Source organism: Camelina sativa, chromosome 19 (genome assembly GCF_000633955.1).
Source record: "Camelina sativa cultivar DH55 chromosome 19, Cs, whole genome shotgun sequence".
Lineage (NCBI taxonomy): Eukaryota > Viridiplantae > Streptophyta > Magnoliopsida > Brassicales > Brassicaceae > Camelina > Camelina sativa.
This window is the reverse complement of record NC_025703.1, coordinates 12232220-12258207: the sequence shown is the minus strand read 5'-3', so window position 1 is coordinate 12258207 and position 25988 is coordinate 12232220. Positions and strand designations below refer to the sequence as shown.

Here is a 25988-nt window from a genome sequence, read left to right as displayed (position 1 = left end):
AACTTCACCCATTTTTGCGTGTCTTTTTTTTTTCTTTTTAATTATTTTCGTTTTTTTTTTTAGTAATTTTCTGCAAAATAAACAGCTCAAATAAAATTTCAAAAAAATATAACTGAACTAAGAAATTTAAGAATGATTTTTTTATATGTGAATAATACTTATAAATAGTAAATTATATATTAATATGTTACTTATGGAATATATTATGTTAAAATACTTTTTTATTGTTTGATAAAAATATCAATGATGCATTAAATCAATAAATACTGTAGATGATCTTTTTAAAGTACACATTTATTATGATGATTTAAATAAATGATGGAACATTTTTTTCAAAATCTAAAATTTAAATTTTTTATGGGTTATATAAAAGCGTGTGAGGAAAAATGTTGCACAAGACCGCAATGTTTTATCTTAAATTTGTCAACTACTTTTAATTCATTCAACTTTAAAGATGATTGACATGCGTGCACCATGTAAAGACCACATCAACTAATCTGATGGCTCTCCTAATAATTTTTTATCCATTTTAAAATTTATATGTTTTTTGGTCATTAGAGTCAAATATATTGGTTTATATATATGTCCACTAATGCTTCATATTAATATTTAAATCATTTAAAACCCCAAATTGTTGAAACAATCCATCATTGATTCAAGTTGTTTGAACGTACAACTTAACAATTGTACGAGCTTATTTTTTTGTTAAGTGTATAACATCAACATTACGTAACTCCTCGCTCGTCTATTTTATCTCTTCTTTAAAAAGTATAAAATTCCTTTCCGAACACAAACGAGCTTCATTCCCCATTGCTTTATCTCTCAACTTCTTCAATCTCTCACCCATATCTTGATCCTCCATTACTTTCCTTAGCCCATCTTCAACCTCTTTCTCTCCAAACCCGCTAATCCTCATTCCAATTTTCCACACGTCCACTATGTATTTACAGTTCACAAACTGGTCTCCGGCCACCGGATAACATAGTAGCCTCCGACAACTTACCACGGCCTATATATTGTACAAGCAATGAATCATGATTAATAATTAAAGTCAAATATATAGTTTTTTTTTTTTAAAACAAATATATAGTATGTATATAGTAGTGACTAGGTACCACAATTATATAATACATGTTAGATTTTTACTAGTGATAATATAGTGTACCTCCATGGTCGAGTTCCAACCACAATGAGTCACAAAACACCCCACAGAGTCGTTTCTAAGTACTTCAAGCTGCGGAGCCCATGAGACGATCCTTCCTTGGTTCTTGGCAATGGTGACTCTATGCACGAACCCTGGTGGAAGTCCTTCTTGCCACACTCGGTTTAGCGCCCAAAGGAAAGGTCTTCCCGACGCTTCCAATGCCAATGCCAACATTTTAATATTTGATTCTCCTATAGGAGAAACCCAACTTCCAAATGAGATATAAATGACTGAGTTCGGGTTTTGTTCTTGAAGCCAACCAATACAAGATATGTCTTCTTCCCATAAACTAGTCTTGGTCATAGCTATATTACTTGGTGCTGCTTGGTAATAATGCAAAGGACCAACGTGAAAGATTTGAGGATTTTGACAATTGTTTTCTTTGTTGAAATCTTTAAACAACTTGTAGGGTGTTTTTTGCTTGTTGAAACCATCATATTCGTCTTTGAATGAGTTTGCCAAGATCCAGCGGAGACTTTTTGTTCTTTCTAGGGTTCTTTGCCAGAATTTGAATCGTCTCTTTTGAGCCTTTGGAGTTCCGATTAGCCATGGTAGATCTTCTTCAGATAGGAGTGGTTGCTCCGGCAGGACTAGTGGTGTCTCTGGTTGACGAGGACAACCTATACACACCAATGTTTTTGTAATTAATATGCAAACAATTTTGTACGTGACACGAATATGACAAAAGAAAAAGAAAAAAAAATAACTAAGGAAACAATTTTTTTTTTTAATTTAGATTGGACAAATGGAACTCAAGCCTATGTATGGCAAATAGCTTCATCAAATGCTATATTGGTGATGATTGTTCTTCATCGTTCTAATTAGACTCGTGGTCCTAAACTCCTAATAGATTTTTTTTTTTTTTTTGCTAAGAATGTAAATATTCATTTCACAATGAAAATGTAGATTACACAATTAAGGGTAACCAATTTATGGTCCCATGCCAAAAAACGAATAAAAAACATGGAAGCATACAACATTCTTGAACCGAATCATCAATTCTCGTTAAAGAAGACGATTTGGAACAAGATAAGAAGAATCCCTATAGTGAGCTAGAAAAAGAATCAACAAGAAAACAGAACAATAAAGATCACTAGTCACCCATAAAGCAAGATGGTAGTCCTTTCACCGGTAATCCGAGCTTAGCAAAGAGCTGCGGAATTGCCAAGCTTAATGTGTTAGGCAATGCTCGCTCACTCTAGCGAGTCCCTCTAGGAGTCGGTAGCTCAGAGCCTGGCAACATCTTAACCACAAAGAGCCATACTAACACCACCAAGTGCTCAGGACAAAAACAGACACTTCAAGTAAAGTCATCAAGGCTTCACACTAAAACACTAATCCGCTGCGGCTGAGCTAAGGCTTGGGCAAAAGTGACACGAGGGGCAGTAAACTCAAACGCAACATCAAGGATACAAGTGCGACATGCCATGGATTTGCACGGAAATGGTATGGGCAGCGACGTTGGGCAGACCCAAACCCATTGTCAAGCGTAGCCCTCATCTCCATCCTAGACGAAACTCACAAAATCCTACAAGAGCAAGACAAGTCTCGGACGAACACCAGTCCACCTTTTCTGATAAACACCTTTGGCTGGGGAGTTGATGTTAGGTAGCTTGCAAGTAGTTAGAGAAGCCGGCTCTAACAACAAACCACAACACAAGACTACCAATTTATGACCAAACGCCCCCGGTATAAACAAAAAAGAAGATCTGAGTCACCGGTGGCTGACACCTCAGCACTAAAAGCCACACCTAAAACAACAACACACAAGACAGAGACTCCGAGCATACCAGAGTACGCAATGAGCCAAGGAAACAAACGACAACTAATCACGGGGCGGGAGAGAAGGTGAACAGAGTGAAGACAGAAGGCAAACACGGAGGGGAAGAGAGCACTAATCTCTTACGCCACCACAGGAGGAGAGCCGCCGCATGCCGGAGAAGCTACGGTTGTAATACCAAGAAACTACCCACCACTTGCCTCTGAAGAATCTTACCGCTGCTTGAAACGGGACAAGCAGAAGCGCCATCGCTAATGGAGCTTAAGAAGAACTTCCGAGAAACACCTTAAGGAGCCTCACACAAACTCAGATTGCCGTCCTCAAACAAACCGAAGGGGGTGAGAGCACCGGGAGGGAGTAATCGCCAAGATTCACAGAAGATTCGAGACAAGCCGAGGCCAATTCTCCACAAATCGGAGCCACCGTTAAAATCGCCATCAAACTCTGAAACCTAATCTCGTCAGATCGCCTACCGGAAAAAAGCCAGCTGCATAAAGGAAACTTTGGGAGCCCTCTCACGGTCACGGCGAGGAGCGCCGGTGACCGGAGAGGCAATATACGAAGCGGATCTAAGCTGTCTTCAAGAGCGGCTGAAGGAGGAGGAAAGTCGCACACGAGTTAAGAACACGCGCCCGACTTCTTGTGCCACTATGTTGTATCTCGGCATTACCAAGCAACTCCTAATAGATTACCAATATAATTCCTGGCTTTGTTTCTGTGTGCCCAAATTGCTCTATATATCCAAACTTCCGTATACATATAATACTAGATATGAAAATTTAAGTCCATATAATTAACATGACACAATGCCACTAGCTCGATAAACATTGCCTGATCCACTGATCTGGAATTAACAAATAACAATCATTAGAGATGTATTGTCTGTTTACTTATCAACTATACATATATACTTTCTTAATAAAAATCTACACATACTTAATTTTGTATACGGACACGTGTAGTAGTCTATATAGATGGGTCTCTGTGGGTACAAAATTGTTTTTATATATACAGTATGTGCTATTTGTATAGTACATGAGGTAAACTGTGATGTGTGAATATTACTTACTGTGATCGTACGTATTAACTACAATGTCTAATGTTTGACGACTAATTATTTAACCATTGTATTAAGATAATGCAAGTTACCTTTTCGGGAAACTAAGCCTGTCCGTACTAGCTCTGGTATGGCTTGGATCAAACGGTAAGCAGCAAACATAACCGGCCAGAATCCGGCAACCGGAACTCCACACCGATCAGCCACTCTTACAGCCCATGAAGCCAACAAATCAACCACAACACAAGCCACACCCAAATCTTCTTCTAGTAGGAGCCGTTCGAGCTGAGACGGCATGATGTTCTCCATCGAGTTCTCTATCGAAAAGAAGTCCGAGGGAGGTGCGTCCGGACGATCTTGACCGTCATATAAGGCCACAAAAGTGATCCCAAGATCCTCGTTAGTAGTTGAGATCCGACGGTGGATAGACTCCGGAGTCATAACGACAGGGGCGAATCCACGGCTGAGGAAAGCCGATGCGAGGTGGAGCATCGGAGTGACATGGCCTTGCGCCGGATAAGGGATAAATAATATCTTAGGCATTTGTGTTACTTTCATATCGTCTTTGTTTTCCTCTTCCTATATTTTTGAGTTTTGGTTATTGATAGTTTGCTTATGCTATAATTCGGGTTATTATAACAAGGAAGATGAATTGGTAGGAGACTATTATCATTTTTTTATATGCATACCATGCATGTGCTATATTGATCGACTCTGCCAATCCGTACATGCATATGTAAATATATATATATATATATATATATATATGACTTTCCGAAATGAAGGTTTATTCCCATAGTTTTAGAATATAATATGCATGTCCATACTTAGAAAAGAGGATTCAATGACAATAATATCGTAAGGAAACTGCTTTCTCATTTATCTAATACATTTGTTAAGCCGTTACTTGTGCAGTGTTCATTCTATAATTAAATAAAGAATATCCTATCGAAAAAGTTTTGAGAATGGACCACATATCTACTATATCTACATGCGCACACACACACATTGATAATGTGAGCTGGTAATTTGCTGTTATACGATACGGTGGCTGCTTTTAAAAAGAAAATTTTCTTGTATCAAATGTTAATCATGCACTAAATCGAATATAAAACATTAAGTAAACGTCAATAGTCGCATGAAGTCAATGACTCGATCGTGGGTCAATAATCCTCGAAAACTAGTTAGGCAATTAGTAGAGGACATGTTAGTACCAGCGATCCGAAATTAAAAGATTCCAAACTATAAGTCGGATCTCGCTAATAAGTTTAGCTTATAGTATTCACATTTATACTAAAACACACAAAACTTTGTGATACATGTCTGAATTGAATTCGGGCAAAACCTAGAAAAATCTTATAAACATAATAAAAATGAAACGGATATGTATTGAGGCGAATACATTTTTTTGCCTCTAGCTAGGGTTTACTTTCCATTTATTAATCTTCTTAATAACGAATTACAAACTCTTAGACACTTCAGTATAGATTTTAAAACACTATACTACAAGGAGAAGAAATCTTGAAATATTTTGAACCTAGTGGTAGGTTTCGCTCCCTGTACTCTCGAAAGCTAATCTTAGCCGTACATATACGATCTAATTCTTTATGTTGGATCCTATTCTAGACTGAATCTGCTCAGGGTCCCTTAAACTAATTACAGTTACATGTTTATATCAATATGAATAATGTGAGATATGTGGGTACACATTCAGGATTTGAACTAGTATACCATAATCTATACTATTAATTGGGGAGTACAAAAGCAGAAAAAAAAAACTTTAGAAAAAATTTCGTATATTGCCCCTACGGATTAAGCAAGGAAGAATAGAAATTTTTTTTTAAGGGCAACAAAGTTATTATATTTGAAGATGGGACGCGAATCCTAAGTGTTTGGCCATAACCTTATTCGGATCTTAGATATATTAGAAGTGTATCCAAACACTCTCTTCTTCTTAAACCTATAGGAGAAATCAAATCCAAACGCATAATATTCAATACCTACCATATAAATTCTGTTACTAATTTAAACATTTCAAAAAATCAGCGATTATATACAAAACAGTTTTAGACAACTTACCATACATAATAAACGGCAGCATTTTAAATAATTACCATTTTTGTTCGTCATTTAATCTGATAAAGATCAGCCAATCTTAACAATACCGATTTCTACACCTTACATTCTAAAATCAAAACTAAATATTCGTATTCTTTAATTTTTAGCAACTATCCCTGATCTTTAGTAGAGAAAATAATTAACGTATCTTATCACTAATATCTAATAAGCATATTCTAGAATTTATCATTTCCCGAAACCGTCTCTATTAGTCATATAAATACAAACTTCAATGAACAAACTTAATACTCAATATTTTAGATCTATCAGCCAATTTTGTCACCAAGGCTGCTAATCGTGGATGAAGAAAGCTCGCTAACATCAAGCCTTTCAAAACGAGTTGGAAAAGTAAAGGTGAAATCGTCGATAGTGTACAAGGAACAACATAGATGGGAGGGACTAAATTATTGTTTTCTTATTTGTTTGTATCTTATAGGATCCACTACAGAATCAAACTTGCCAAAAAGAACGGTTTTGAAGGATGTTACAAACATACCTGGTCTTGCCAAACATGGTCGAGAAGCACCATCGATCAAGAGAAAGCGATTACAAGGAACTGAAAACAATGGGATCTTCCTTAAACAACAAATAAGGTGATAGTTAGTTATGGCATTACCAAGTTATTTGATCTATATTGTAATCATCAAAGTAACACACATTTGTTGATATAATGAAGCAGGATCTGCTGCAAATCCAGCTTAACATCTTTACAAGAATCAAGGGATGTTAGCTTTGTGCTTGCTCATCCAGTAATCCGACTAAACGAAGACAAACTCATGGAATCTCTACGCAATTTAGTCCTCCAGCTATTAATAGCAAGCAAGGTAATAAGGATGTGAATAGATATTGAGTAACTGCTGAATACTATCTATACATTATTGTGTGTCTATAGTCATCTAATCATGCATTAGAACTAATATTAAGTCGATTCTCAGGTGTAGCTTCAATGTAAAATCTTTTATAGAACATACAAACAATACAACAATCCGAATATTATTACTTAAGTCAGAGCTATTTTAACTAATAACAACCATTACAAGAAGATCTTATGACAACTTTTAAAAATGAACTCAATTCGAAGAGTTACTGAAAGACAATTTACCTTGTTTTTTTTTGTAATTGAAGGATCAGAGAGGCCTCCAAATATTGTACGCATGCTAGAGGATGACAAGACGAAGCAGTGGATCAAAAGAGAGGTCAGTTTTGTATAGCCATCAACAAAGCGGATCAGATCAAGAACCTGAAGCTGGATTGTAAAGAGAAATCGGGTTAAAGGAGTAAGCAGCGCGAGAAGAAGCTAACTACAGTGCATGTCGATTTGAATTCTCTAGAGATGAGGCAAGGGTAACTTGGCCGTCTTCCGAAGTGAAGTCGCCGGAGAGGAGAGACGATACGAGATTGTTTCTTGGGGACTGATTCCCACCAGGAATGCATCGGATCTCGAATCAGTAATGGAGGAGATTCCTGAGATGGCGGCGACAATAATGGTAGGTGTCGTGGTGGATTTATAATGGTGAGGAGTAGACGATGAGATCGTTGAGGACAGAGAAGGTGAGCCGCCGAGAGGTTTGACAGAGGAGAAGTCCATGAGAATTGAGAAGGTGAAGAGACTGATAAGAAGAAGATGGACAAGACCATCGTGAATCCGTGATTAACGAAGAAGAAAGTAGTAGTAGAAGAACAGCTACAAGGAGAGGAAATGTGACTTAACACGAAAAAAGCTTTTGGGCCAGTATGCAAAACAGGCCAACATAAATGGTTTTCGTCATTTGTGTTTTAAGTTAAGGTTCAAACAATTATTGAGTAATTAATCCATTCTATTTTTACTATTAAACTTTTATATATAACTTTATGTATTTTATAATTTTTCATATATTTTCATAACCTAAAGTGTCTATGTTATTTTATGATACATATCTTATTTTCAAATATTCAAAATGAAAACGAGTTAAATTCATGATTATAAAATTGTTTCGTTTTTCTGGTGGTAAAAAAAATGGTTTAGGATATGTGAGGTCATCAGTTTGATTTGCCTCGCCTGGACGTCAAGTTAAATTTATGATTTTTTTTTATCAGATTTGATTTTATAACACAAATGATTTTTATATTTTAAAAAATTGTGTATCTGAAATTTAATTTTTTTCCTTAGTACTAATTTTAATTTTTTATGAGATAATATTTTATTATCGTAATCAATCATATATAATTTTTATCAAAATATATCAAATAAACTCACGCTAAAACTAGTTAAAAATACAAAGTTTAACAATTGATTCGCTGGATTAAGAGATCGAACGCCGTTGAAGAAGGAGATCTACAACAGGGGATCAAGTGTTATCACTATTGCAACTTGCAGTCCTGAAATCTTTAAAGATCCCCACGCGGTTTCATATGTTTTAAAAGACCGACCCATCTCGATTCATATGTATATTCGACAGATAAAAACCATTATTATATGTGAACTAATGTTTGGCGTATATATGCAGATGTTAAAAATAAAACTTATGTTTTCCATCCGTTAATGCTTTGTATCTGAATATAATTCATTTTCATATGAACGAATCAAAGAGTTAGGTAAGTATTGCCAAACCAATACGTGTTAAAAGACAGTCCGAGATTGGAACGTTTTGAAAGGCATTACGCATGGGAATTTTTTATAACATTTTGTCCTTAGTAAAAAAGCTCTATATTTCGTCCACTAGTCTTTTGTTGGAAAAGTTTAACATTTCCCAAACTATAATCAGGCTGTTAGAAAAGTTTAATTTTTAGCACAAATTTACCATCTATTTAATTACCCATTTATTTCTGTTTTTGGATCATTGTGCATATTGTATAGTTTTATATACGATAATCGATGTCTTAAGATACTTAAACGTATCCCATTATGTACATTAACTAGATTAAGACCGTGATAGAGCACAAGTTGAAATTCTTTTTATTTATATTAGAATTTTTATATAAAATAAAATTTATGTGATTGTTTTTTTGAAAACATTTGAATAAAAACACTATGCAATAAAATCACATGCTAAATATGATTGACTTGAAAAAGACACTTATTTTGTAAGTTTTATATTTTTAACGATTTTAGATAAGTACTCGTGCTATAACACTAGACAAATTTTATTTTATACAAAATTTTGTATAAAAAAATAAAAATTTAATATGTTGTATTAGGTTATATATGTGAAGTTATTTCAACAATGTATATCTACATCATGACTTGAATGTCATTATAAGACATTTTATAAATTTGGTTTTTTAAAAATGAGTTATTATATTATGAGTAATTTAATATATTGTTATACTTTTTGTTTTAATATACTTGGTTTCTTGAAATTCTTTCATATTATAGTGACATATTATTGACATTTCTATAACAAATAAATTTAGAGTGTTTACGGTTTCTAACTTTTATATCAAGTTTCAATATATTAAAAATATTTCAAAATAAATTATTTAAAGTTTATTATATTATATAAAATTATAAAATTCAACAAAACTTATGAAATTGAATTTAAATATTCAAATTTTGATCTGTTACTCAGTAAAAAAATAATAATTCAATAGATATTATTTTTAAAAATAATATTACTGAATCTTGAATATGTTATAGATTGAACAATTTATATTTGTTTTTAAAAATTCAACTTATGGTATATTCGGAAATAAATCTATTTTTAATTATAATAAATAATATGATAATTTATTTGTTTCACAAAATAGACTCATATATAAAAATGAGAGGTGAATTATAATCATAATTAACAAATTAATATGTTAAGTTAGATATCAAAAGATTTTATTTGATGAATAATTTAATAAAGAAAATTAATATGGTAAGTTAGATGATATGATTCTTTAGAATATTCTCTTTCAGATTTTCGGTATAACATATTTGTAACTAATTAATCTATCGTTAATGTATAACTTATTTGTAACCAACTTATTAAAACTATATAGTCTACAAAACAATGTTGTGTATTTCCGTTTTATTATAAAGGGGATAATAAAATACGGTGAGAGATAAATTAAGTAGTAATTTTTTTTTTTTGAGTATTTTCTTTGATTGATTTGGTTTCATGTGAATAAGCAAGAATATTACTTTTGGTAAACAGAATACTGTGTCTGAAAATTGACCCCAAAGATAATTCAAACAGAAAACATTTTTTAGATAAAACAAAAATCATGTGATATTTTGGATATATAATTGGCATATAATTAGTGAGAAGCAAGAAAGTCACAGAATAATGTTTCAACTTTCAAATCCACCATAAATAACTAAGGGTAACGCGTATGTTTAAATACATTTTCTTCTTTTATAATAAATTTTGGAATAGATTCGAACCACTTTAGTTAATAGAACGGAAAGAAACTTGAAACCAGTGTTACATATATATAAATCAATTATCACGGCACCCAAAATGTCAAGAAAATGCGAATATAGTGTTTCAGTGGTCCAATCCTATATAAACTTCTACGCGTTATCTATCCCTCTTAAAACGAATTTAGGTGTTGCTAAGGGTACTTAAACCGTGCATATAAAACATAATAAACTATTGGATAAATTTGAGATTATAATAATTAATTTTGATATTATATTTCAAAATATAAAATCATTTTCTTATCAAATAAATCAAACTGAAACATACACTTTGATTACTATATGATTTAAACGATTTATATAGTTGATAACACTTCGGTTTTAATTTGTGGTTAAGGAGAATCTTGTATTTTTATCCGTTTGTGTGGTTTTCTTGTCTTAGATTTGTTTTAATTTATCAAAGGTTTATGTTTTGTTTGTCTTAAATTTGGAGTTCTAGATCTTGATCCGGAAAATAATTGATTGGATGTAGTGTATTTCACATGCTCGGGTTTTTCCCCTTTGTTTTCACCTCTTTTGGTCTTAGTTTTCGGGAGTGAGTTTGTACTCGCCGGCTTAATCCTCTGGAAGGATTGATATTCTTGTCGGCCTTTGTAATTTCTTTCTTGGTGGAATATCAATGAAATCTTCAGACAAAAAAAAAAGATAACACTTGGGCAAGTGGCTCTGCCAACTCGAGAGGTAAGAGGTTGCTCGACAAAGAAAGAAACTATTTAAAGAAATGGTTTGCGCCATCCTAATTAACTAGTAACTAATATAGTTCTAATACACAATTATTTAGAGGACTTAAAGCATAAAAAACTTAATAAGAAAGTTTAGCTATATATATGTAGTATATATATGATATCTCAACCAACCCATGACGAATGCTAATTAATATATTAATATGCTCAAATTTACCCTAGAGCTACTCTCTCAAATTAAGAGATCATTGTAGTATTTAAGGATCATATCCATAAGGACTCTAGATCACACAATAGATTTATTAATCTTTCAATTAAGCTAAACAGAAATAAATTGTAGTAAAATCAAAAGAGCAAGAAAAGCAATAAAAAGAAGAGTTAATTCAATAAAAGAGAAGATAAATTCAGGGAAATTCTCAGGAAATTCATAAAAATCAGTTAAAATAATTGTTAGGATTTATTTAGAACAATTCTAGAACTCAAATCACAAAGGTAAAATTAACTAGCTCTCACTGCAAAAATTATCTAAGTCTAAAAACTAGAATTCCAAATCTCTTTGCAAATCCTAATGATTAAACTAGCATTAAATTCAGGTTTGATAAGTTTACAAAATCCCTAAATCAAATATCTTTGTAAATAGGTATTTTGCTCATCTAAGATTATTTCAGGAAATTAATAACACTCTCATGTCTATCAATTAACCTAAGATCAGATTCTAGGTTGCTCTCGCTACTCTAGAATACATAATAAACCAATCTAGATAAAGAATTCTATAGATATTAACCTAACAATCTGATAACCTAACAATCCATGAATTCCTTTGAAAACCCTAAACCTAACAAGAGATCTACTCAGACATGATCAATGAAACACAAATCATATTCTGAATAAATTGCATTAAAAGATTAAAAGAAGTAGAATGAGTTCTGAATATTCTCTAGAATGAGTCTTGATTCTTCTCTCCAAAAACTCTCTAAAATCTCTCAAGGTCTTCTTTCAAAAGTTGCAGAGAAAAATAAAGCTTAGGTCTAAACAATGACCATAAAAATTCTATTTATATTCCTAAAACACGTCCAGGGACTAATGATACAAATATGAAAAACTTTGGGGCAGCTTTGTAAATCTTCAAAACAAACTTGTGGAAAAACTTCCGATTTGTGTTTTGGCTCTGCATCGATCGACACTATTGCTGCATCGGTCGATGCATCCTCTGAATTCGTCTCCCAACTTCACAACTTAGTTTTAATGCTTGATTGTGCTCCAAATCCTCCTATTTAGCTCCATTATGGTTCTATCCATGCTAAATCTTATAAAGACTCAAAAGACTCTAAAAATACCAAAAAGATTCTATAAATAATACTTATATCATGGCTAAAAACACCTAAAAACCATGATATATCATATATGATATTACGAAATCGAAATTGAGCTCTAGTAGCAATGTAGCATTGAAGATTATAATAATATGGTGAATAGAACTTAACCTTATAAGTGAAACTGTTTTTTTTTCAGTACTAAGAAAATTCAAATAGTTGACGCGTAACTTTAAGGACCATTACAAAATATGATATACGAGTTAGATGTTTATTGTTCATACACAACGTGTGTATTTGGATGTCAAAGACATAAACTATTGAATTATTTGTTTTATTTAGAGAATTATTAACATTTGATGAAAGTATCAAGTACATATATATTTTTTTAAAAATAATATTAAATTATATTCAAAAGTAAAAATACTATTTTATAATTGGTGCATCATTCTTTTAAAAGGCTCAAATAGAGTTTATAGAAAGAAAAAAACTTTAAAATCTAGTACCTAGCCAAATAAGTAGACCATTTTCATAACGTCTATCTCTCTTGAGCGACCAATATAATTGCCAGGAGTTGGTCCCTCCCTCATATGTTTGCCAGGAGATCAAGTACATATATTTTGCATTACGTTGATCTTTCACTCAAAATATGATAACAGTATAACACTATACTATTTATTTCATATATACGTATGCAAGCATATAAAATTGTAGCTATTTGCATGCACAATCATAATGCTGAAAAGAAAAGATATACAATCAGAAATATCCACAGATTAAATAATCATAATTAAACGAAATTAGTGGTGGGCATTCGGGTATCGGTTCAGATTCGGTTCGGGTAATTTGGGTTTCGGGTAATTCGGGTTTATAATTTATAGAATCATATAGGTATTATAGAAATTTCGGTTCGGATTTTTTCGGGTTCGGGTCGGTTTGAATATTTTTTTGGAATACCGAAATATATCTGATATGTTTTGGATTCGGTTCGGTATAAGTATTTTTTACCCATTTAGAACCAAAATACCCATATATAGCTAAAATACCTTATATATAAATTGAATAACTATATCAAATTTCATGAAGTTATAACTTAAAAAATCATACCAAAATAACTAAACTAATTCTATATATAGTCTAAAGAATCAATCGATGAACTAAAGTACCAAACACTCGTGGTTAAATGCATCAAACTTTCGTGGTTAACTCCATATACAATATAAGTGTCAATTGATGAACTAAATTCACTAAGCAATGAGATTATCTTTGAATGAGTTTTTAACGTCTCTGAAAGAGGAGATTCAGGAGAAGAAGCGAAAAAATTTAAAGAATCCAGATTCAAATTGTGGATTAGGGTTATATAATTTATATAAAAAAACAAATCTTTCGCAGGTGGAGAGTGGAGACGAACTGATAAATACAATTCTTCTTCTTCTATGCAATCTCAACTGATAAACACACATAAGGATTACATATGTGAAATGATAAACAACATAGGTTCGGATATACATGGGTACTAATTGGATATCGGTTCGGATCGGATAATACCCGATACCCAAAATTATTTACAATTAAGATCCAACTAACCCGATCCGAACCGGAGTTTTTCGGTTCGGTTCCAATACGGATATTTCGGGTCGGGTATTTTGTCCAGACCTAAACGAAACTAACTATTTGGATTATACTTCAAACTTTGAAAAAAAAATCATAATATATATATATATATAAACTAAATTATCATAAGGGGTTCTATAAAGTAAGTACCATGATAAAAGTTTCATATATAGCGTACTTAGTTGAATCCAACCACTCCAATAATCCTAAGAAGTCAATACCTGCTTTTGTCGTCCGCATCTTCATAACCTCTATCTATATATCCATCACCAAACCTCTCTAATTATTTTTATAAAAGAACTTTCATAATATTCGTCTTCTTTAAATCGTAACCACAACACTCTCATCTTCATAATCCTCAGCTCCTCACTTGTCATTAAATCAAAATGAATCAGTCCGAGCAGAATCACTTTTCCGGTAATTCTTTCAGTTATTCTTTTAAATCAAACTCGCTGCGATTATATTCTAAACATTTGAATGATAATTTTAATAAATCTTTTTTGGTCACAGTGGAAAAGCCTTCACAAACTTCGTTGGGGGCGTACACAAGTACACCGCCGATTGGTTACCCGACCAGAGATGCGATAGTTGGTGATCCTCCGGCCGTCGCTGTGGAGACTAAGTCTAAGGGCGATGGATTTTGGAAAGGATGGTATATTTTTTTCTTTCATATTTACGTACTTTAGATATAGATCATGGTTCTAACTTCTAACTGTGTATATGTTTTTGAAAGATATAGGTTTCATGTTACAATATTTTTCTTCAATTTTTACGTACTCTCTTCTATATGTTTTTTTTTTATGGATTGTTTTAATTCGACTCGAACTATTGGTTCGAAATGGATTTTTTGGTATAATATGAAAATCTGTCAAATCAAGTTCTTGGAGAAACGGGTCAACATTTTATTGTTAATATTTGTTTTTTTCAACATTTTAGTTGGGATAAATTTTAAAATTTGGTGTGTGTTTTTTGACAACTAGTTCTTTCTTGCAAATTTTGTTTCGGTTTTAAATTCACCCTCAGACTTACATTTTTTCCCTTCATTGACAAATAGAAAAAATTAATCCAACTTCAGAGTTCTAAGCTAAGAATTTGTTTTTCCAACTGAACAACTAAAAGAATTTATATTATGGAATTTTACGTACGTTGCTAATTTTTTTTTTAACTTCTATATTTAAAGTATTTTTTTTCAGGAATTGTTACTATTATAAATATTGTAAAGCCATATCCCTTACATAAAATTGGCACTAACAGTTAATATATGTGGGCTTGTCTATTGGCAGTTGTGCTGCCATATGCTGCTGTTGTGTCCTGGACGCATGCTTTTGATGATCAGACTTCGGAATTGACGCTTTCATGAAAATTATTATTGCTGTAATAAAAAACAATTTGATGCTAGTTATGTTACGTACTCTCTGTATGGAATATATTCTGTGGATGGTTGTTATGTTTTATATTAAGTGATTATATATATTGCAGTGAATTGGTTTGTCGAATAGAACGTTTTTTTATATCAAACCTCCAATAAATCGTTTAAACCAAAAAAAGAAAAGAAAAAATCCATCGATGATCGAATCATCAGTTAGTAACGAAATGTTGTGTTTCAGTTCCTCACGCAATTGGTAGATGTGATTGCCTGGGTAACCCAAACAGAATAACTAGGTGGGCTATGTCTTATCTTTCTTTCATGACCAATCAAATTAAGAATTAGTGGGAAATTAAAATATTTCCCCTTTATTCCATAGAAAAGCCCAATATATGCTACTTGTTATGTTCCAAATCATGCGTGAATTATTCATGTGAATATATCAAACGAGATATGTCAACGGGATACTTTGTTATATATATAGTAACTCATGAATCATGATAATATAAGCTGAATGATAAAATGTTATTTTTATGGATCGAGTGTGGAAGTTAGACAAACTGTTGGTGCGGAAATTGGCATCCCCAACATACCGGTCTAAACCAACAATGAAACTGGATATCTAAATTGGGAGTTCGGCTTTGAGATGGATTCGGTTTATGAATGAAGGCCCAATAGTATCGACAAGCCCATCTCCGAAGCGAAAGGCCGACTTCCCAGATCGCACGACGGCCGACCTAGCATGCATTGAGAAACTTTCCCAATCCTGATGCAATCGGTTATGAAAGTGAATATATTTTGTAATCTAAGGCAAAGTATAAATAGAGGGATCTTCCCCCATTGTAAATCATCCCACAATTAATATAAAAGCCCTAAATTCATCTTTGTTCTTGAGCAAACCCTACCTTGTTCTTTAAGTGATTAAATCCCTCTTTTAAATTTCTTGTTTAAATCCGATTCTTTGAGAGAAAGCTTTATTGAATTTGTTTCCCCATCTAAACAAATTCATTGTGTGAAACTCAGTTTCTACACAAACATTGAGTTCAATTTCAAAGAAAGTGTCCTTTATTTGGGAGGTTAAAAAGTATCTAGTAATAAAGTATTGGCTAAATCAAAATTATTGTATGTTAACACTTTACGTTCGATATATATACATGCATGATTTAGAACATATGTATACTTATAAGATTCAAATAAGATGTCAAAAACCTTATTTGGGAGGTTAAAACACACAGACGTAAACCTGGGAAAAGCATCGGCTTTGTAGTGTTCTAAATCTCACAATTTTGTTTTTCTTTACTATGAATTTATACTATAATATTCAAATAAGATACAAAGAAGTTTAGTCCGAAATTTTAGAGAGTCTGATACTTTTCTTCGATATCAAATGTCTAAAAGAGGGACCTAAAAAAAATACAAAATACAAGCAAAAATTAAAATACATGAACCAAAAAAAACTGCAATATCATTCAAGATATACAAATGAATTTTCTGTTATTCTTCGCTCAACATCTACTCTTCAGTAACCAAAGTTTTGGTAGTACACATATGTTACAGGCCATAATATATAGTAAAATCGACCTCTACAAGACTACAAGATCTACTTAAGTACTTAATTAACCCAATTTGGCACTAAGGAAAACAACTCCTAACTTAGGAGTATTACTAACTTATGAGCATAATTTGTAAGGAAAGAGCCCTGTCTGCCATCGCATTAATTACTCTCTTTAGAAAGAAATTGAGCTTAAACTTGAAAAATACAAACGACCCTCTCTCTCGAGTCATATTCAACAAAAAAAATTCCCCTTGATATGTATAAGAACCATAGTAAATAAAAGGAAACGTACTCCCTTCTCACTCTCTTTCAAAAGAGGTTATTTACAAAGAGTCTAAAAGAATACAAAAAAAAAAACACCGAGTGTACTTTAAGAGGTGCTAACTAAAAGACAGATCCATGAACAAAATAATTGAGATTACGTCATATATGTGTACGTCATGTACGTGACGAAAGCCATCTCTCCATTCAACCATTTGGATGTGATTCACCATGCATGTTGCTTCAGAGAAATGACTCCAGAGAGACAAGATCGTCTTTTTTGCGATATGTGTGGGCCTGTGTGTGGCAAGTTGACGGTAGGATTTATGAGGTTGAACATGCTTCTGTCCATTTCTCACTTTCATCTCAACCATCGGTTTCGCTTTCCTCGGCTAATAAGGTAGGTCTGCCCTTGAGACTTCAGTTGTCCGTGAGATAGATGTTTTTTTTGTTCAATATTGACTTTTCTTTCTTTCATTTCGAGGATATTTTTGTATAAAAAAATCTTAATATTCAACTTCCTTAAATTTAGAACCACAACACTCACTTCACTTCATAATTCTCACTTCATTGCTCCTTCAACTCCTCAAATCAGAATGAATCAATCTGAGCAGAATTCCTTATCAGGTAACTCATTATTTTCTAAAGTCATGATCATGTCCGAGGACATATAATCTTTTTTGGCCACATATAAATATAACCATGGACAAATTATTCTATACACATCAATTAGATAACTAATTAATCTTTCCGGGCACAGTGGAAAAACCTTCACAGGCTTCATCAGATCCCTACACACCGCCGCCGCCAATTGGTTATCCGACTAGAGATGCCATGGTGGGTGATCCTCCGGCAGCAGCAGTGGAGACAAAGTCCAAGGACGTCGATGAATCATACGAAAAATTAGAGTACATATTTATTTCTTTTCTAATTATCCGTTAATCATTTTCAAGATATTCACGCGGCGTTCAATTTTTTTTTTTTTTTTTTAATGCTATGTCTGTGTACACTATTGGCAGATGCTGTCAGAAATGTCTCTGTGGTTGCCTTGAAGTCTTACAGAAAGTACTTTCATCGTGACACTAAATTTAGCATGAGCATGAGACTTCTGATGAGACTGAAGTCGTTGACCGAACCAGAAAAAACATCACGTAATGGAAGATCCATTGATATATGTTTTATATATATATTTAATCCGTATGTAAGGATCCTCACGTTGCATTTTTTTTAAAATTGATTTGCTTCATTGTTTGAAAGGGATCCATGATCCCATTTGCTTTGTGTATTTTGTTTCTATATAAATCAAAGAAAAAAAAGAAAAGAAAAAAACCTAGTCATAAGTCGTAACTAATGCTCCATCAACGTCAGACGGCTTCCCCTGTTATAGTGAATTCTTACGGTTTTGCTTCCGATCAACATTGAATGACCCTTGCATGGGACTCATTAACTTCGGAATTAACGATTTCATACAAACTATTACTATAAGAAGTAATTTTTTTTGACGATAGTGATAGAAATAGTGATCAGGATGGCTGTGTTTCACTTTACAGTTTTTCTAAGTGATCATATATATCTTATATAATACATCTGACTTCTTATATAGCTGACACATGTCCTCATTCTCAATTTAATTCAAAATTATGGGTTAAAGAAACGTAAATAGATTCATCTCAATTCCCTAGCCAACAAAACATACACTTATTTCAATTTTATTTCAAAACTATGGAGCAGAGAAACCAAAAAATAGGCCCGTTCCCTAGCCAACATAACTAATTAAAAAGTTAAATATAATTTCTTTCTTGTCCACGCCTCTCTGCCTCTACGAACTTGACATCATTTCGTAGCATCAACTACATAATCTGAGAAGATATTAATGTTTTACTTATGGTTGGTTGTCCCTCATTTCTCACATCATCATCAATTCTATCATCTGCTTTATTCCTTTTTGATGACCTAATTGGTTAAAAATCACATTATTTATTATATAAACACTCAGATTTATTTTCCTCTACCAAATTTTTAATTATTTTTGGTTGGTATTAATTAATATTATTTCATAGCAAGAATCTATATATTTTACTTTGGTAAAAACAAAAAAATCGTTTTACAAGAATATATTTTGTCTAATTTAATTTATACGATTTGTAAATTCCTCACTAATGTTCCTTTAAATTTCTTTACTCTTCGTCTACCAAATCTTTAATTATTTTTGGTTTTTTTTATTTAGTATTATTTCATAGCAAAAATCTCTATAGTTTACTTTTGTTAAAGAAAATCTAATCTATTTTACAAAATCTATATAGTTTAATTTTATTAGATAAGTACTCAGATTTATCTTCCTCTACCAAATCTTTAATTATTTTTGGATTGTATTAATTAATATTATTTCATAGCAAGAATCAATATATTTTACTTTGGTAAAAAAAATCGTTTTACAAGAATATATTTCATCTAATTTAATTTATACGATTTGTAAATTCCTCACTAATGTTCCTTTAAATTTCTTTACTCTTTGTCTATCAAATCTTTAATTATTTTTGATTTTTAAATTTAGTATTATTTCATAGCAAAAATCTCTATAGTTTTTACAAAAATATATTTATTCTATTTTGTTTTTACGATATATAAATTTGTCACTTATTTTTTTATCGCAACCGAAACTTTATTACTTAACTATTTTTATCGGTTTCACATGTCAATATTTAATATATATTAAACTATAATAAAATAGAGTTGAGAGAAATTGTCATTTGGCACCCGTCTATTTTTTTAAACATGTGTTATTTTTTCAATTTTAATGAAATAAAAATACACATTATTGCTAATCTAAAACTAAATTGTCTACACATATTTTTTTTAATTTGGGACATTTTATTTGTTCAGTTTCTTTAGATTACATTAATTCTCTCAATCAATTACATTTATGACATTATGGGTGGACGTTTTCTTTTGTTCAAATTGTTCACGTTGCAATGATGCATATGACCAAATTAATTACAATTAATATGCATTATAACTGTATTTATTGCCATGAATGTGATTACTCAGAATAATGTGTCAATGAAATTCCTTTCAAACTTCAAACAATGTTTAGTGTATTATATAAGATCCAATGCTCACATGGCTAATAATGAAGAAAACAATCACTCACTATATATCTTTCTTTTCCCATCATTTCCCATCATTTCCCATGGTATTTTTTAAAAATATTTTTTCTTATGAAGTTTTTTTTGAAAAAGCATGATGTCTTGCAGTATGATGATTAACAGTGTAACATCTGCGAACCGAAATCCCGGTTTAGGGGATTGCATCGGTCGATGCATATAGTGCATTGGTCGATGCAGGTTAAGTTTTCTGCGGACGAGTTAAGTTAAACGCTGCGTCTTGGGTTAGGGAAAACCTTTAAGTCGTGTTTTGTCTCATTCGACAAGTTCAGCCGTTTTGGGGAGAAAAACCAGAGAGGAAAGAGGTCTTATCAGTTCTTAAGCGTTTTTGGGAGATTCTTGGAAGTTTGTGGCGTTTTCCTGTGAGATCTGAGGCTTAGATCGTGGTAGGAACTTCCTAGGAGCGTTTTCTTCCTGTGTTTGGGTCGGATTTCTTCTGTGGCAAAGGTAAGTGCATGACCATGGCTTATCTAAGCTGGAGATATCTCTGATTTGTTTGTTATGTGTGGTTAGGCTTGTTAGTTTGTTTTTTGGGACGCTGGGAAGCTTTCTTGTGGCTTGGGATTGAGTTTTGTAGTTGTATAAACGAAGATCCAGCGAGAAGCTTTGGAGGAAAACCATGCTCGGCATTGCATCGGTCGATGCACTTGGTGCGTCGGTCGATGCAAATGCGAGGACGGCGCGTAAAATCTAGGGTTTTCGTGCTATGTCGAGCATGCGTCGGTCAATGCAATGGGAGCATCGGTCGATGCAAGTTAGTCTTGCATCGGTCGATGCAGATCTTGCGTCGGTCGACGCAACCTCCAACTGGTGTCGGTCGATGCATGTTGGTGTTGGTCGATGCTGAGTCCTGGTTTGTTATTGTTGATTGTTTATTGATGGTTAGAGATGTCTCTATTTCTTGTGTGTATAGCCCAATAGATGGGAGGATTGCCTTACTGAGTGTTTATAAAATACTCATGCATTGCAATTTGTGTTTGTGGTGCAGGTAAAGGTAAAGTGTGATCGTGGAATCAGGACGATGAGGAGGAGGATGTTCTAGAGACTTGATTGATTGTGGTCTAGCTATTGTTAGGTTGCTAGTGTTGAGTTGATAGAACATTGTAGGATGTTGGAATTTGGTTATTGCATTGTTGGTTATTGGATTGTTATTGTTGGAATTCTTATTGGTTTAATGGAATTGTTTTTGTTATCCGCTGTTGTTGATTGTTGCTAGGTTGTTAGTGGGTATGGGACCACTAGTGAATTAATACTATAAAAAAAAACGGGAAGGGTTGTTACAAACAGATTAATTTCTCTAGGACTATTTGAAGAAATCGTTTACAAAGCCATGTCAATGTTTTTTTTTTTTTGGTATCAGAGCCTTGTCAATATATATTAGCCTCTTTCAAAGATTATGTTTTATGATAGTCATAATTTAAAGTTTTTGCATTGTTTTGTAATGTGATTTTTTTAACTTCCAAACTATAGTTGGAAGTCTTAAGTGATGAAGATGAGCCTAATGCTTGAGTCCTAAAGCGCAATCTCTTTGACTTTGAACATTCACTCTTAATATTATAGTTGTAAGTCCCTTAGATTTCTCCTCTTAAGTCCTCTAATCTACAACTACAATATATTTCTAGGTTTATGTTTTGTAAATTTGCTTTGTTTTTCATTTTTAAAAGTTCTTTATCCCCATTGCAAAAAAAAAATTTACTTTGCATATTGATAAAAAGATTGAGCCTAATTTTACCGTGTAATGCATATATACATGATCAAAAGATCATGTATTTCTTTATTGCCCCTTTGGAATCACTTCCCAAACTTTACAACATCCTTTCGCATTACACGGAAAAACTTTACAGAGACCTATTGTAAAATATTTAATTGTAACCTCAATACTTTCGTCATAGACATATGTCAATCATTAAAAGTGGTATAAATTATAGTAGATTAACCTGTACAAAAGCAAAACTACTTTTATATCGCATTGGTATTGTTTGAGTTGTCAATCATACCTCATGTCTATTTTCTTGTAACCCTTACTCCATCTGTCATTATGTCGTAAAAAGCTTACACCATTTCCAATGGTTATCTATATTTTTTAAGTTTGAATTTTATATTTTACATTCAGGGTATAATTTTTAAGAGATATGGTTTAGTATTTAGAGTATAAGATTAAAAGCAAAATGCTATTTTAGTATTTTTAGAATTTAGAAATGATTTGCTAAATTTAAAACCAAAACTTATTTTTATGCAATATGTGAATATTGTCCTTCTTTTAACACACTTTATAATTATAAACTTATAAATATATGTATTTAAATTTTTTTCAAAGCATATATAAATAATATCATGAACATTTCATATATAATTTAATGAAATTTTATTTTACATACAAAATATTTGATTTTATAACTCACGCATCGCGTGGGTAATTTTCTAGTATATATATATATATATTTAAGTGAATCTAGGGATGTCAAAATGAGTCTATTTTTATGGATCAATTCAATCCTATCCAAACCATAAACTTATTGAGTTAGAAATTTGAGTCTTAGTGAATTAATGGGTCGAAATGGTTTATGGATTTAATGGATTGGATGGAAATGATTTTGGTTAAAATAAATTGATGAGTTGACAATTTGGCACTAAGGAAAACAATTCCTAACTTAGGAGTATTACTAACTTATGAGCATAATTGGTAAGGAAAGAGGTAAAGAGCCCTGTCTGCCATCGCATTAATTACTCTTTTTAGAAAGAACTTGACCTTAAACTTGAAAAATACAAACGACCCTCTCTCTCGAGTCATATTCAACAAAAAAAATTTCCCTTGATATGTATATGAACCATAGCAAATAAAAGGAAACGTACTCCCTTCTCACTCTTATTCAAAAGAGGTTATCTACAAAGAGTCGAAAGGACTTGTCCAAAAAAAAAAAGAGTCTAAAGGAATACAAAAAAAAACACCGAGTGTACTTTAAGAGGTGCTAACTAAAAGAAAGATCCATGAACAAAAAATCGAGATTACGTCATATACGTGTACGTCATGTACGTGACGAAAGCCATCTTTGCATTAAACCATTTGGATGTGATTCACCATGCATGTTGCTTCACAGAAATGACTCGAGAGAGACAATTAGGGTCGTCTTTTTGCGATATGTGTAGGCCTGTGTGGCAAGTTGACGGTAGGATTTATGAGGTTGAACATGCTTCTGTCCATTTCTCACTTTCATCTCAACCATCGGTTTCGCTTTCATCGGCTAATAAGATAGGTCTGCCCTTGAGACTTAAGTTGTCCGTGAGTTAATTGTTTTTATTGTTCAATATTGTCTTTTCTTTCTTTAATTTCGAGGATATATATTATATATTAAGGGAGGAAATAAAATATAAACTAGTCAAATTAATGAAGAAAAGACTGATTAGGTTAAAATTATTTGATTTAGAGTTTGCTTAAGTAGACTTCTCTGTAAACTATTGGTGGTTGATTTTGTAATGTCATCAACTATTAATATTATGTTATTTTAATTTCACCGATAATTTAACCAAACCGATAGTTGAACTTAACTGAATGCATACCGATTCCTTGATTTTAACCTAACCGGATAATTTAACCATATATATACTTCTCTGCAAGTCAAACCTAGTTTTTTATGTGATCTCTCAGCCACCGCAGCCTGAGCAGACATTAATATCACAAAAAGACTAAAATCTGGGATATGATCTAACCTAATTTTTTTTCCATTTTCTCTCTAATCTTCAACATTCTTATTCCCCTTTCTCTTTGGATTTGTGTTCTTCCTCTCTTTTCTCTCTTCAAATATATCAGCCACTCTCGCTCCCTTCTCTCATCAACACCAATATTTGTTAGAACCTTAAGCTCTCGCATATGATGTCTCGTGAATCTCACAGTCATGGGACAAAACTTCGCCGCCGAGAAAGGAATTCCCCAAATTCGAAACCATACTTCTCCTCCGAAGAAATCCTCAAGGTACTGATGAAGATCTGTCTTAGCTCGAAACGACATCGTCGATGCGAGCACCCTCATGTTCCTCTGTTTCTTCTTCGTCTTCTTACTCCGATTCCTCCCGATCTGTGCATTTCTTTTAACTGTCATTTATTTGTTTTTGTTGGTGTTCTTTGAAAGGGATTTGAGAAACCAATATCGTTTAGGTTACTGGCGGCTAAAGTAATGGATATGGAGAAAGCAGGTACGATGTATTTCATCTCAAGCAGATATGACGATCCTTGTTAGATGTTCGTCCTTAGAAGGATACTCAAAAAAGGTGATAAATAGATCCATTATCTTGTTTTATTGTAATATATTTTTGTTAACTGATTGTGGTGTCGGATAATTTCTTTGTCTTCTAATTTTTTTTTCAAAGTTGTTGTTGTTGTTGTCGTTGTTGGTTTTGATTACAAGTACAATTTTTAAGGTTTAATTATTTTGTTAATCAGATCAAAGAAGGAGATCAAAGGTAGAGACCATATGTGTACAACTAATTCCATTGAATGACACCATTCCTTCACTTATGTCTGATTTTGATGTTATTATATGTTCCTTGTGTTCCTTTTACTTTGTAACCCTAGTACGACGTCTTCAGATCTGGAAGTGACAACAAAGGAATCTCCATTGAAGATCAATACGCCACCGATAAGCCTCCAAGGTCCAATCGAACCAGGCTTGAACCAAAATTTGAACAATTAGAGAAGTAAACCGGGTTTAGTCAGCTGGTACACCGTTATGACTTTTGTTTAGGCAGACGGAGTTAGAGGGGGAATCTTAACGCTTTTGTTTTTGCGGGGTTGTTTTGTAAACTTTAAGTTTTATTTGGGGGTTGGGGCAAAATATGTAAATACGGTTTAACAATTTATTTTCTCGGTTTATCGCATTAATTATGAAGTCTCTATCTCTCTCTTAACTTATGTTTTTCATAAACCACATCGATTTGAGTTTTTAACTCGGAAAGACCAAACAAAGAAATAACAAATATTTTTAATTTCTCTGTCAAACGATAAATTCGATGAATATTTTTTAAAGAAAATTCTGACCAAAAAGTATGATGTGCTTGCCATGTTCGGAGATTGCTTCAAAAGATTTTTGTATGTTTAAAAATAGTTTTTGACAGAATAATAACCTAAAGATGATTTAGATTATTAATGCATCTTTCGTGTGTTTGTGTTATTTTGTTGCAGGTTGAAGCAGATTACGTAATGATATCAAAGAAGTTTCAAGGTCCAACAGTGTGGAAAATTCACAAGTTTAAATACAAAAGTTGTTTGAACTTATTTTTAATTATGTATTTTTACTTTGTAATATAGATATTTTGTATTCATATTTCATATAAATATAATAATTATTTTTATATAAAATTATGGCAGGTTTCTCTTTTATGTCAAATTATCCAAAAACTGAAAAAAAAAAAACTAGAAATTTGTAATTTCAATAAAATTTAGTGTAACAATCATATATATAAAAGTACACTTCCACTCTCTCCTTATTGGCTGTT

General features: G+C 32.5%; 3 protein-coding genes and 1 long non-coding RNA gene across 5 annotated transcripts; 3 read left to right on the top strand and 1 right to left on the bottom strand.

The window, feature by feature from the left end:
• On the bottom strand, window positions 632-4704 carry LOC104766122 (UDP-glycosyltransferase 82A1). The gene is made up of 3 exons (XM_010489942.2): window positions 4134-4704; window positions 1166-1824; window positions 632-1009 (listed from the first exon to the last, which is right to left on the bottom strand). Exons 1-3 carry the CDS (start codon window positions 4597-4599, stop codon window positions 746-748), a joined length of 1389 nt encoding a protein of 462 aa, XP_010488244.1. The 5' UTR covers window positions 4600-4704; the 3' UTR covers window positions 632-745.
• On the top strand, window positions 14353-15636 carry LOC104766121 (cysteine-rich and transmembrane domain-containing protein PCC1-like). Its single transcript, XM_010489941.2, has 3 exons — window positions 14353-14570; window positions 14664-14805; window positions 15437-15636. The coding sequence occupies exons 1-3, from the start codon at window positions 14540-14542 to the stop codon at window positions 15480-15482; spliced, it is 219 nt and encodes a 72-aa protein (XP_010488243.1). The 5' UTR covers window positions 14353-14539; the 3' UTR covers window positions 15483-15636.
• On the top strand, window positions 17546-18682 carry LOC104766120. Its single transcript, XM_010489939.2, has 4 exons — window positions 17546-17735; window positions 17868-17962; window positions 18096-18243; window positions 18355-18682. Exons 1-4 carry the CDS (start codon window positions 17587-17589, stop codon window positions 18413-18415), a joined length of 453 nt encoding a protein of 150 aa, XP_010488241.1. The 5' UTR covers window positions 17546-17586; the 3' UTR covers window positions 18416-18682.
• On the top strand, window positions 24124-25404 carry LOC104766119. 2 transcript variants are annotated; one of them, XR_763961.2, is made up of 3 exons: window positions 24124-24469; window positions 24626-24764; window positions 24937-25400. It is a non-coding gene; the product is annotated as an uncharacterized LOC104766119 (long non-coding RNA). The 2 variants fall into 2 exon arrangements; XR_763960.2 differs by having other exon boundaries at window positions 24125-24469; window positions 24626-25404.